Genomic DNA, 13718 nt, shown 5'->3' with positions numbered 1-13718 from the left:
CTTAGAAAGAAGCTGGTGTGGAAAAAGGAGGAGTTAAAGCAGAGACAAAGGGAAAGTAGGAATTGGTGTGTGTGTGTGTTGGTGTCCTGAGTTATTCAGGGCTGGTTCATGTGTCCTCTTACTCTCTGCTTACCCTAGGATATGGAGTATCTTTCAGCTCCCAGTAGAGCGGAGTGGAGAGCTAGGCCTTTGCCAGCCTTTCTCTGTAGATGAGTGTTTTTACCTTATATTGTCTTCTCTTTTGTAGTGGCCCCCAGCATAGGTTGGTTGGACGGTGTGGGAGGTGCGAAGTTTGGTGCACGCTCTATGGTAACCATTTGTTGCCATGGACAGCACAGTGGAAATCACCTTTTCACCCTTGGGCTTAGAGAGAATACCTGTGATGCGAGGAACATTAGCCATGCAGTGCGATATACCCCCAGTTCCTTGGCTTGCACTCCCTGTGTGAATTCTGGTGGGTTCAGATCAGTGCAGACATTTAAACAGTTGGTTAACTAGCAGGAATAGTGTCTGAGCACTCAAAGTTACCTTGCCCCAGGAGTAGAATGTCATAATTGCTCCCGCTGTTTGGAATCAGTGCCTCATCCCCCTCCCCCTGCCCCCTCACCCCCAATCCTGTGGTATCTTGTGCTTTCGTAGCCAGTGCTGTTGATACTGTAATATGGTCTCTGTCCATGTCTCAGAGTGTGATCTGTTGCCTTGGCTGATCCAAGCTGAGATGCAGCATCTTGTCAGTTACATGTAGAACACACTTAATCGGCTAATACTGGGCTGGAAGCTACAGTGTAGGTATCTGCTCTTGAAATGGTCTTGTTTATGTATCATCTTTTGTCCATCCTTGTACAGGTCTCCAGGTTCATTAGCATCTGTTTCTAGGCAGCAGTATCAAAACTCCCTTCCTACTCCAGCATTCCCAACTTGAAGACACGGGGAGACTTGAGATGCCCTCTTCAGAGCTAGGACCCCTCCTAAGCTTTGGTTGATCCCAGTTTGCTGCTGCTCTGGGACGTATGATAGCAATCACTAGAAAAGCACCAGCACTGAATCTAATTCACATCACCCTCCCCTTCCTCCTCGGTGTCTCCGCCCTTGTCTGACACAGGTGCCGACAGTTTGTGGAGATGGTGAATGGAACAGACAGCGAAGTGCGGTGTTTGAGTGCCCACAGCCCCAAGTCACAGGACAGTTACCCAGCATCCCCCAGCCTGAGCCCCAGACACGGATCGAACAACTCGCATGTTCACAGCACTGGTAAGTGCTTTTCTGTCCATCTCCACCTGAAGCAGGTCAGGTCTCGGGGATGGGTCACTTTGTGCACAACCTGCTGGGGTCTCTCCTTTGCTCTTTGAAAGACATCTGTCCTCCTAACCCCAGCAGGAAAGATTTACTGTTACTGGAGGTGATCTTTCTGACAGAAATGGCATACTGTTGATTTTGAATCAATTATTTTAACAGAGACTAGGTTGTACAACTGCCTTTCGCAGAAGTTGCTATGTGGAAGCTGACAGAATATTCTTCAAAAGGACTGCCTCACAGAACAGTCCTCGGGCAGAGCTATATAAGCAAAAGCCTGGCTCGCACAGCTTGTCTCTTCGACCGCAGGGCCCACAAGGGATAACTGCTCTCCTATGGACTTCCTAAAGTCTCCAGGAGAACCTCCCCCTCTTTCAAGGTGTCCAGTGCACTCACCACTGCTTTCTCCTCTCCAGTACCCCATCCCGTTTTCTATTTGGCAGCCAGGCTAAGCAAAGAAGTGAGATGAATACGCTTTGCTACAGGCTTTTCATGTGTAACAACAATGTGTTAAAATGTGTGTCTAGGAATTAAGGACTTACAGTTTACAAGCAAAACAAGTAAGAGCGAGGGGCATAAAGTGCTTGCCTAAGATCAAAGCAGAGGGTGGAGATGGACGGAGTGGGCCAGGGAGCCGGAGCTGCTTTGTTTGAAGCTTTACATTCCCAGTGGAGAAGTCCCTTGCTGACACTCAAGCTGTCTCCACCTGACAGTCAGAGCTGCTCCATGTGAAAAGCTGAGGGTGCTAGAAGGAGAGAGCTGGAGCATACATAAAAACGGTCTCTGCTGGGCATGCAAAGGCTTAAATGAAGGGGAGACGATTAGCTGAGCAGCTCCATAGCCCCACTCCCTTCAGCCATGTTTCCAGCCTGGGGCCTCAGCCCCTGTTTGTCTTGAGACTGGATGTCTTTCTGAAAAATAGCTAACTCAACCACAGGATGTGGACTCAGTGCAGTAATCCCAGGTTGAAATTCTCTGGCCTGTGTTATCCAGGAGGTTGGGTGGCTGATCAGAACCGTCCCTTCTGGCCTTAGAATCTGAGTGTCTCTGTGGTAATGGATTTTTGCAACTAGGAAGTTCCTACATAATAAACTCAATGAACATTGAGTTAAGACAGACTTCACCTCCGGCCTTGTCCCGGTCCACACACATGAACATGCTGCTGTCGCGGTGCTTGATCCTGTCAGTACACAGATTGGTTTTCAGAACAACGTTGGCCCCTTCAGTGCACACGTCAGTGAGCTGACACCAACTCAGCAACGCACGGCCGTATCGTCAGCCTGTGATGCATTTTGCTGTCACATTATGAATGCACACGTGAAGTGGCAGGCATGTATTGTCCTCACTTGTGAGTCTGTAGGATATGTTGCAGAGCCAGTCTGATGTTTTGACAGTCATGTCTGTGCATGTATATATAATACAATTGGTTAGTGGCAGATGAGGCTCTGCATATGTAATCAGTGCTGTCATCTGTGGTACCAGGCACATGGTGATAGTGTTGTGGGCCTACATCTCCTTTCGCTTGCTCCTGTAACTTCCAAGTGAGGAGAATCAGATTAGTCATTTTAAGATGTCAGTAAATTATAAACAAGTGTCCCGTGGCAGGTTGGTGTTGAGTTGCCTATGTCCCATTATACCATGTTTCATCCTATGAGGTGGAGTTTGCAGTTTGGGGGAGGTTTTTAAAGCTTCTTCAGCTTTAATTCTCTTGCAGCAGGTGGATTTTGGCCTAGTTTTTTACCAGTGCACTGAACATCTAGATTCCTTCCCCAGGTGTGTTAGAGGGATGAGAATTCTGGTTTCAACGAAGACAAACTTCGTGGGCTGCTTGTCTCATGTGCTTCTCTTTGGGATCCTCAGTCCCTCAGGTGTCTGAGCTGGTTGGGGCGGATCTTATCCGCTGGATTGTTTCTCACAATCACTGAAGCACAGGTGTTGCGAGTGGGCGCTGCTGCTCATTTGGGGTTTGCTTGTGTTTTCCTAACACTGTGCTCAATGTAAAAAGCAGCTCTAGTATTTTGTGAATTGCAGCCTGCCCCTATTTCCCTCCCTTGGGGCCTGCTCCTCAGTGAAAGGAGCACAAGCAATGTCTCCTGCTGCTGACTTCAGCCCAGAGCTGCCTAGCCCCTCCCCTCTGACACCTCTCTCCTTGGCTTTCAGGAGCAGACAGCCCAAGCTGTAGCAACGGAGTCACATCCACAAAAAGCAAACAAAGCCACAGTAAATACCCAGCACTGAGTTCATCGTCGTCCTCTTCCTCCTCTTCCTCTCCTTCGTCGGTGAACTACTCTGAGTCCAATTCAACAGACTCCACCAAATCCCAGCAGCATAGCAGTACAAGTAACCAGGAGACCAGGTATTCCTTGCTGTGCCTTTCCCACGCCTGGGCAGGCAGGGGCTTAGCCTGCTTTCTGAGCACCTCATCAGCCATTCGGTCAGCGCTCTTTCCATCACTGGGGTAACCATGAGTAGCTATAGGCATCACTGCTGAGCAGCCAATGGCAGGTCGTCTTCCACACTCTCCCTCCCACCTTGGGGCTGAATTGATGCTGCCCGTTCCCGTAGGAGAAGCAGGATAGCCTTGAGTAAACAGTCCCCAAATGCCTTTGGGGCAGATGTCCTGCCAGGGTGATGCTGTGACTGTCCCAAAAGATAGTCTAAAAAGCAGCAGCCCTGCCACGCATGCTGCTGCACTCTCAGCCGAAGGGTTTGCTTATGGACAGCACAAGGGCCTCCTTCCTCCAGGAATCTGTGTGCTCCCGCGGGGAATAAAAGACTGAGCTGGGTGCAGGAAGCAGACCTGAGTCTTCTGCACGGCAGCCCAGACCCTTGTCACTTAGACGTGTCCCTTTTGCATGGGGTCACATTCTGTTCACTGGACCAGTTCATTAGATGCTAGTGCCATCGGGCCAAAGGGCCCTGTGAATTACAGGCATCTCCATTGAGTCACGGGGGGTTTCAAGCCTGGAAGGTCATTATTGCTACATTTATTGGGGTTTGAAATAGACATAGACTATCAGGGTTGGAAGGGACCTCAGGAGGTCATCTAGTCCAACCCCCTGCTCAAAGCAGGACCAATCCCCAACTAAATCATCCCAGCCAGGCCTTTGTCAAGCCTGTCCTTAAAAACCTCTAAGGAAGGAGATTCTACCATCTCCTTAGGTAACCCATTCCAGTGCTTCACTACCCTCCTAGTGAAAAAGTTTTTCCTAATATCCAACCTAAACCTCCCCCACTGTAACTTGAGACCATTGCTCCTTGTTCTGTCAAATATGCTGACCAAGCGTGAGAGCTGAGTTTCCTCTATGCTTAGCTGTTTTGGTGGCTGCTGCGGGGCTCCCTAAGACATGTTGGGGCAGAGATCTTTGTGATTAATGAGGGGTCCTCAGTAACTGCCAGCTGACATTCAGACTCACTAAGTGGATTGCTAAATACCATGGTCAGGGAAGCCTCTAGCTTCCACTCTGAACTCCACATGGTTGTACAGCTCATAACCGAGTGAGAGACATCACATACTGGAGTCCTACAAATCGTCTGCACAAACGCTGGGTAATGACAGCTCTATGCCAGCGGGGACGGCGTAGATCTGAAACACAGAGAATCTTTGAACTCTTGAGTTCAAGTCCTGGTGGATCATCTCATCCCTTCAGCCTTCTGAGTTAGAGCAGTGGAGGTCTCCTGCAATTTGCTGTGTAGAGGTCTTGAAACCGTGGCCCTGTCTGCTCTGCGTGGATATTAAAGAACCTGTGGGACACTTTTTCTAGGGCTGATGGTTTGCCTCAGTGCTTTTGGCTAAAATTTCCCCTGTATTGTGTAGAGTGTTGTGTGTTGCTTGGCTGCTGTTCTCCACCCCAGAAGTGGCTGCAATTTGAAATGTTAAATTAAGTATTTCACACCTTCCCTCCTCCGGGACCCCCTTGGGTTCGAACCGCACTTTATAGATAGAGGCCTTCGTTGTTCTGAACCTGGTTTTGCCCTGCTGGATAGATTGTTTTCTTGTCTCCTGTGGGCTACTGGGTGTCTAGCCCTGGCAGCCTACTGGTCGGCCATTGGGCACGCTTCCTTCTGTAGGACTTTCCCTTTGGGGAATGTTTCTGCCCTTTCTAAGCCCTCAGGCTTTTCTTTTCCTTTTGCACCCCAGTGACAGTGAGATGGAGATGGAGGCTGAGCATTACCCCAATGGAGTCCTTGAAAACTCCTCCACCAGGATAATGAATGGCACCTACAAACATGAAGAGATCCTCCAGACGGACGAGTCCAGCATGGGTAGGGCCCGGGAAGGAAGGAGTGCTCTCCTCTCCCTCACAAAAAGTTAGCGGGGGAATGGCACTGCTGACACATGTATTAGCTCTGTCTGGGACTGGATCAGGGTTGGGCATTGCCCTGTGGGTCTGTTCCTCAGCCCAGGGTGCAGGCATGAGATTCTCGGGATCTCTGATCTGGGGCTGGGGGGAGAAACCATCTGGGAATTGAACTAATCTAGACTTTTTTGGGGGCCAGGTGCTTAATACTGATTTAGACGGGGCTGGGCAGCTGAGTTTGCTCACTGACTTGATACATGGGGTGGGGCTCCCTTTACAGGGGAGTCAAACAAAAGGCCTAATTTTTCAGGGCATCCTGTGTGCAAACTGCCAGTAAAGATGACGTGTGTTAGACCTTCACCCTGGGGGATCCTACTGCCCTGGAACTCCTGAGGTGCGGGATGCAGAGGGCTAATCAGCTGGCTGTGATGGGGCAGTGGAGGCCAGAGCCTGGTCAGCAGTCACATCCAGCTCAGAACAGTACAGAGAGTTGCCATCCTCTGTTGGTGGTTCTGTGGCCTCTCTGGGTGGTCTACACAGCAGCTAGACACCCGCAGCTGGCCCGGACCAGCCAACTTGGGCTGTTCCACTGTTGTGTAGCCATCCAGGCTCTAGGACCCTGCGAGGTGGGAGGGTCCCAGAGCTCGGGCTCCAGCCTGAGCCCAGAAGTCTACACAGCAATGAAACAGCCCCACTGCCCGAGTCACCTGGCAAAATCTAGTCACCACCGGTGTCTAGTCGCTGTGGTGACATGCCCTGTGAGATGAGATGAGGCTGTGAAGGTCTCACTCTGTTTCCTGGTTGTCAAGTGCTCACCATACAAAAACCACCTAGACTGGCGTGGATTGCCCTCCTCCTTGGCAGCCTCAGCAGAGGGGGCCCAGGACGGAAAGTGACAGCCAGCCCTCCTCTTGGGAGTCGGGCATCCCTGCAGGTCCAGACTCAGAGGGGCAGCGACTTGTGGGGAGGCAAACTAACTGTTTGCGGGGAGAGGGGGTTGTCAGTGCAGCCCCTCCTCCAGGGCTACATTTCCACACTCGCCACAAAGGTGATACACAGCGCAGTCGCCGTGTGGACCCCTGTGTGGCTTGGTCATGAGACTTGATGAGCTGTTGGATGCTGCCTTCCTGTTCATCCAGGGCAGATCCTGGACAGTATCATGCCTGTGTGCACCCCACACAGACACCCACTGCCTGCTGGCAGACAGCTGGACACCGGGCTCAGGGCGCAAAGAACAGCAGTGGGCGTCTGCTCTGCAAGGCTGCCCTTAAAGCAGCCCCACCAGGGGAACATTAGAGTGAGGGTGGGCCTCGGGGAAGGACTTTGTGGACCTGAAGCAGGGCTGAGCACCAGGAGTTGCCTGCCTGCAGGGCAGTCATTTCTCTTCCCCTCTGGCCTTTTTTCAGAAGACGGCTGCCCCCAGAGACAGCTCTGCGGGGGGAACCATGCTGCCACAGAGCGAATGATCCAGTTTGGGCGGGAGCTGCAGACTCTGAGCGAGCAGCTCTGCAGAGAGTACGGGAAGAACACGACGCACAAGAAGATGCTGCAGGTGAGGGTGTGCCTCTGGCCGGGCTCACAGCAGCACCTGCCACATGGACCAGAGCTGGGGTTTTTCCTGCCGGGTACTGGGAGGCCGGGGGCTGTGCAGGTGGAGAGGGGTGGGAACAGTGCTAGAACCAGCAGTGGCCCTCAATAACACAGGGCGCCTGTGGCCAGCTCCCACAAGCCAATGTTCATTCTGCACTGGGGGGAGGTGCATGTCTGCCTCCGCTGCTGGCACCTCAGCCAGGAGTGAGAGGTGCATGTCTCACTCAGCAGCCCCTTGCCCAGCTGCCCTCATTTGCTGCCGGAGCTGGGGCATTCTTGTTGGCAGATGCCTGCTACCTGGCTGAGGGAACATGCCCTGGTTGACTGTTAGTCCCTCCCCTTTTTCTGCATTGCTGCTCGCCTTACTGCCCGTGTCTCTCTTCCGTCCCCAGGACGCTTTCAGCCTGCTGGCATACTCTGACCCCTGGAACTGCCCTGTTGGGCAGCAGCTGGATCCAATCCAGAGGGAACCTGTGTGTGCTGCTCTCAATAGTGCTATATTGGGTAAGGCAGGGGCCACGACCCCTCTGCCGCAAGCACAGTCGCCCCGGGGCAGGTGCTTGGGATGTGAGGGGGCCCTCCGAAATGTGTGCCTGGAGCTCCCCTTGTTCCCGCCGATTGCTCCGAGGGGTTGTGGCCTGGGACAGTGACAGCTGGGGTGACTGGGGAAGGGTAGAAGGGAAGCCAGATACCCACAGCTTTAACCCCATTCCCTGGCCAGCACACAGCTGCTGCTCCTGCTCTGTTCCCCTCCTGGCTCGCACCCAGTCGCCTGTCCCAACACTCCTCTGAGGGTTCTCGTCAGGAATTTCCGCCTTCGCTGCGAGGAGCTAAGCCGCCTCCGGTGCATTCCCCCTCTCACCCTGCCCCATCAGCGGACATCAGCTCTCTCCTCTGAGGTCCTTTCAGTGCAGGGATTGACCGCCACACCCCTCGGCTCTGTAGCTGACCCCACTGTCAGGGGAAGTGTGTTTCACCATCCCATCAGTAGAATTCATTTCAGTGGTGCTTGTCCTCGCCTGAGGGCCTGTGGCTGGAGAGTGAAGAGGGCAGACTTGTGATTGCTTTGGGGGTTTTCATTGAACAGCCGGAGTTTCAAGCATTTAAATGAGCTTTCTTCCCCGAGAGAGGGTTCCTGAGCCTTCTTGAAAGCCATTCCCTCTCCCTTCGCCTGCCTGTAGCCAAGATTGTAAACGGGCTGTGCAGCCCAGCCAGGGCTGCCCTTTCCAATCTGAGGGTAGCTGGATGTGAAGTGACCTTGCTGCATGCACAGAGATCTGTCATGGGGTCTCCTCCAGCTGGTTAGTTCTCGTTGTGTTCCCAAGCTGCTGGCCACATGTGCAGCTGGGCAATTGAGGAGTTGGGTCTGGTCTTGGCCCCAGAGTTCTGGGGCCCCTCTGCATCCACAGTTGGGTCTAATTGGCCTCTGAAGGCCCCTTCCCCAGCCCAGCACTCCCTGCATAAGGCCTTCACACCTTGCGCATGCCCCATAGACACAGCTGCTCCAGGCTTTCCTCAGGAAGGTGGCCTTGTACTCCAGAGCCCTGATCTGCCTGAGGATCAATAGCAGGCTCTTGCTTCGCTTCTGAAGAGTCCCAAGCGAGTGAAGTCAGCCCAGAAAAAGTAGGTTTGGGCCTCTCAGCCTCTGGCCCAGGGTGGAGCCTGTCCAGACAGCAACTGGCCAATTCCCAGGGCTCGTTGGCGCAGAAACTTTCTATGGTAATGAAGCTTGTTTGCAGGCAGGATAGGGCCTGTACAGCAACAGGACCCCTTGCAGCCTGGCTTCCTCTGACGTCTTGGCAAAGGATCAAGGGAGGGATGGTTACTCTGGCTGACAGCCACGTCATCACCCTGGGCTCTCCAAGAAGGCTGATCACTACACAGGGTCCCGTGGTGACTCATCCACCCTGCTCCCTCGTTCCCCACTGGTCTCGGCCTGTGGCTTGGCCGGGGGCTTGAAAAGCCACTTTTTGATTCTTTTAGTCACAATTTTGAAAACTAGAAAACGGGCCCGTTCTGCCAGGGCCTCAGGGAGGATGGGTGCCTGGCCCAGCTCCCTGTACACCCAGCAGGGCGGAAGGGACTGAGCAGTGCTGCCTGCAGGGGCTGTTGTGTCGTCAGCACTGAGGGCAGGGGACTCGCCCGCTCCCAGTGCTCCACCTGCTGGTACCATCAGGGAGGAGGCGGTGGCAGAGCTGGCTCCCTCAAGGCCTTTGTGGCAGAGAAAGGAGGGTGGGAATTAGACTCTGAGGACGGGGAGCAGGGGTTGGAGCTTGATCCCCAAACTCTCTCCCTCTTCCCCATTCCCTGGTGGGGCTCAGTTTCAGCTCAGGTCAGTCTTCCCCTGCTGGCCAAGCTCCGTGCACGATCCAGCTCCTCTGTCTCACAGAGCCATGTTCTGGTCCTAGGAAGGCCCCATACGTTGATAGTCTGGTCTGTGTAATCCACCGCTGTGGCTGTGGTCTCTAGTGCAGCATGATGAGCAGTAACCTGAGAGCAGCGAGCTAGAGGGGAGTTAGGGCTCCAGCCCTGTACCTCTCTGCACCCTCTGTCAGGCACACATGGAGGAGGTGGAATTTGGGGAAGGAAAGTCTCCTCTGGGGATCAGGCTGCTGACAGCCACATGGGGCTGCCTCAGTATCAGCAGCAGGGCAAGGTGCTTGCCCTGTTTGCTCGCCCACTGGAGGAGATGAGCAGTTGCTGAAGGATGTGGCCTGAGGGACTTGTCCCCAGACATGCTGTGTGCATCCTGTGATCCTTCTGACACCTTTACTAGGCTGGTAGCAGCAAGCGTCCTCCTTTGCTGGTACGCCTGGCTGAGGTCTCAGCAGAGGCACAGAGCTGGCTGGAGTATTTCCCCTCCAGAGAGATGAGCAACATAAAACTGGAGAGGACACTTGAGAAAATGAAGGACTCCAGATCCATGGCAAGGCCCGAGGGGGCTTGTACTGCAGGCTAGACGCCCATGAGTGGGAGCAGACAGCGGCCACCTTGGAGAAGGTCACTAACTAGCATCCCACCTTGCTTCTGCCTCTGTGTTCTGCTCTCCTGGGTCTCAGGGGTTCAGTGGCTGGAATGGGCTGCGCAGCCCCATAGTCTCCCTTGGACTCAGACTGGCAGCACCAGTGGTTGCTTGTTGGCCCACGCAGCACTGCTTCCCAAAGGTCCTGCTGCCTTACGCTGCTGGGGGGCGCGTCCGGCGAATGTGGGAGTGAATCTGTGCAGGGACAGCACCCTGGCAGGGACAGCGTGAGCAGCTCGGCAGCTCTTTGTAGCAGCTGCCCAGCCTGTGCTCTGCTCGCTGTCGAGGGAGCACTTAGGTAGGCCGCTCTGGCAAGGTGCCGTGCTCAGCCTTCCATTCTGAGGCGCTTTCTTCTCTCTTCCCCACAGAATCTCAGAACCTGCCAAAGCAGCCCCCGCTGATGCTTGCCCTGGGCCAGGCCTCCGAGTGTTTGCGGCTCATGGCTCGTGTGGGCTTGGGTTCCTGCTCCTTTGCCAGAGTTGACGACTGTTTGCACTAGCCACCAGAGGAGATGGAGTGACGTCCTCCAGTGCTGCCCTTCACCCTCCATTGCCACCACCGCCTCTTCCCTCGCCTGACCTCCCTGCTGCCCGGCCCCCCCCCCGCCCCGGGAAGAGACAGAGCGCTGACTGAGTCAGTCCCTCCGCACCAGGCGTCCTCGTCACGTGCCGTTGGCGGAGCCGGGCAGCGGCTGGCAGACCTCTCCCATCTCCCCACCGTCACCGCGGCTGCAGCAGCACTCAGTATTTCGCTGGTTAATCTAATGTAGAGCCTTCCGATTTAGGTCTTTCTCTTTATTTTTTTCTGACTGAGCCACCAGTATTTATATCTGGAGAGTTTGTGCTGAGCTGGTTTCTGCTAATTTAGTGATAAAGCTCATCCACCTGGGTGACAGCTTCTTATTTTCTTAAGTAAAAAAGATCTATACCCGTCCCCACACATGAACATCCAGTATTTATCTCCAGTGCTAGTGACCTGAGCTCTTCCCCAGAGGGCAGCTCAAGGTGTTTATTTGGATCCCATTCATTAAAAAGGTCTCTTCCACCTCAGCCAAGGCATTCATGTATTTATTCCCCACAGCCCAAGCTCTGTTATTCCCCCCCCAACAGTCGCTTTAGGCTTCATCCTGGGAACTGAAGGATCTCTGGGCTTCACCAGTTCTGCCCCTTCAAGAGCCTGGGGCTGGTCCTTTGCTGACCCTGTGAAGGGCCAGGCTAGTGCAGTGGGAGACATTGCCTTGTTCCTCATGTCAGTGGGCTAGGCTGCGAATGCACCTCCAGCCCTGGAACAGCCAGCCTTCGGGCATGGAGAGCACCTCGCTGTGGTTAGAGGCTGGAAAAGCAGAGGGAGTTGGAAATCACCAGGTTTGGATGAGCCCCTGGCACTAACCTCTAAGGAGCAGCTGCTAGGGCTGCCTGAGCGAAGGGTTTGCTGTGTGTTCCATTACGGAGCCCCGTTCTCTGCAGGTTAGGCCACGTTGGTGTAGCTGGGATCTGGGCTGCATCCCCCAGCTAGAGCTCTGCTAGGAATCTTTACTGATCACCCATCCCAGACGTCCAGATGGCTGCTTGGATATGCCAGGTGTCCATTGGGAGAATTGACCTGGAAGTATGGAGTGTGCTTGTATCACCCCCAAAGCTTGTAAATGTCAGGTTTTTACAGGCTGTGTGTGTGGACCAACAGCATTATAGACGGCAAGATTTTAAATACATGACAGCCAGGCCATTACATTTAAAGGCAGCAGCTCTGTTCTCATAAGGATTGTAGAGTAAATACTGAGTTTGGAGCCACACAGTGACCCCAGCAAGGAGCTGTGACGGCTTAACACCAGCGGAGGATGAACTGGTTCAGCAGGGCTGTCAAAGGCGACCTCACAAGCGCGGCTAGACATGTTGAATTAAAAGCGTGCGCGCGTGAGGCTAACGATACCCAACGGCTTCACACACTGCGTGTTTGTGTCTGGGTGCCGTTGCTGACGGAGAGTAGGGTATGGTGTGACCGAATGTGGCGAGCGGTCTGCCTGCCCTCCCACAGATCTTCGCAAAGGGGAAATGGGCTTTGCCGCACTTGTCTCTGCTGCTTTTTCTGTGTTTAATTTGAAATTTTTTCATACGGGGAAAATGAAAAATAAAATTTGTTCAAATTCACTAATGCCAAGTGGAGGGCATTCAGGCTCAGAATCCTCGCCAGCCCCTCCGTGGGCTCCACGCTGGGAGTGAGCTTACACACCATGCTGGGGAAGGAATGCGCTGTGTGCTTAGCTCCCGGCTGTATGTTCAGCACCACGAGTGGAGGCTGCAGGTGGAGCAGGAGACCCTGGGGCACCTCTCTGCTGAAGCCCAGACCCTGCGTCATTACTGCTTCTGCTGATGGTGTAGCAAATGCTTGAGGGCCCGGCGGAGGAGGGGTTGGATGCTGCCTACGGTGGTGGTGAGGGACTCTTTTGCAGACAGAACTGGAAGGGGGAGAGTGGGGGAAAGCAAGGGGGTGACGGTTCCACTGTGAAATCGTAACCAATGTGTAAATGGCTAGTGCCACCTGTTGATAAAAATGTGGAATTGAAAATGCGTCTTGTGTAGGTGCACAGACTGACCTAGGGAGGAATCTTCCCGCAGCCTCATCACCAACCGCTGGGCCTGGCTTGTACAGTCCAGTATAAACAGCCGCCAGGGGTTGCTGCATTGGCATCTGCTAAAGCCAGCCTGGCGTTAGAACTTGTAGCCATAGTATCTCTTACAGCAGACCTACTTTCCAGTGCCCAGTCTAATGTCCTCTCTTGGCCTGGGGTTTGCCAGTTTGGGTTAGGTAAGTTGGGTCTACACTTACTTACCTAACCATGTCCCCCAAGGATGGGGACAGCCCCAGTGGCTGGTCAGCTTTACCTGTTTCCGTCCTGGCTTGCAGCTGGCCTCTCTTCCCACCTTTGTAACAACGTCACCACTTCCTTTGCAAAGATTCCCTGGAGGTTGTGCTTTTTGCTACTCAGTACTGTAGAGGTTCCACTTCCTTTAAGCAGTGCCTTTTTTTTGTCATTGTGCAGCTGTCCCCTTGGGTCCCTGTGTTGGCCTTGTACCATGGATCATTTTCTTCCTTGGCAGAATTGTTCGAAAGCTTCTTACTCCACAGTTGCATTTACTCTTCCAGAGCAGTTGTTTTATCTTCAGTTTCTCATTCATTACAGGTAAAGCATCTAAATGCTCTTGGGCTAAGATTTCTGGTAGCTTTTCCGGGGTATCTTAGATGCAATGGACTGGCCTCTCCATGTCTTCAGCCAGTTCTCCTACGTGTTATTCACGTTGGATAAGCCATCCTTATGTTGCATTCCAGTCAGTTCCATGTCCAACTCCACGACTGGTTATTGCAATTGTGAATACTCAGCCGTTTCTCCTGTCCGCCTGCGGCATAGTAAGGGCAGATCATTGAGCCTGGTATCAGGAAACAGTGCTTCTCGTCCTCTCTTCTGTTGCTCTGCTTATCTCCAAGATCCTCCAGGCTGATTTTTCCTTCATCCC

At 53.4% G+C, this 13718-nt stretch overlaps 1 protein-coding gene across 3 annotated transcripts in view; it reads left to right on the top strand.

Moving 5' to 3' along the window:
* The window catches only part of RANBP10 (RAN binding protein 10), a 163866-nt gene extending 152611 nt beyond the window's left edge, over positions 1-11255 (top strand). For 2 of the 3 annotated variants that reach the window (XM_077831095.1, XM_077831098.1), the window contains 6 exons: positions 1103-1251; positions 3454-3649; positions 5435-5559; positions 7001-7146; positions 7577-7688; positions 10575-11255. In XM_077831095.1, the coding sequence (XP_077687221.1) occupies positions 1103-1251; positions 3454-3649; positions 5435-5559; positions 7001-7146; positions 7577-7688; positions 10575-10705 (859 nt within the window). In that variant the 3' untranslated portion in view covers positions 10706-11255. The remainder of the gene's footprint in view (positions 1-1102; positions 1252-3453; positions 3650-5434; positions 5560-7000; positions 7147-7576; positions 7689-10574) is intronic. The other variant, XM_077831096.1, reaches the window with a different exon arrangement.
* The last annotated feature ends 2463 nt before the right edge of the window (positions 11256-13718 follow it).

Source organism: Eretmochelys imbricata, chromosome 12 (genome assembly GCF_965152235.1).
Source record: "Eretmochelys imbricata isolate rEreImb1 chromosome 12, rEreImb1.hap1, whole genome shotgun sequence".
Taxonomy (NCBI): Eukaryota; Metazoa; Chordata; order Testudines; family Cheloniidae; genus Eretmochelys; species Eretmochelys imbricata.
This window is presented reverse-complemented; position numbering and strand designations above follow the sequence as displayed.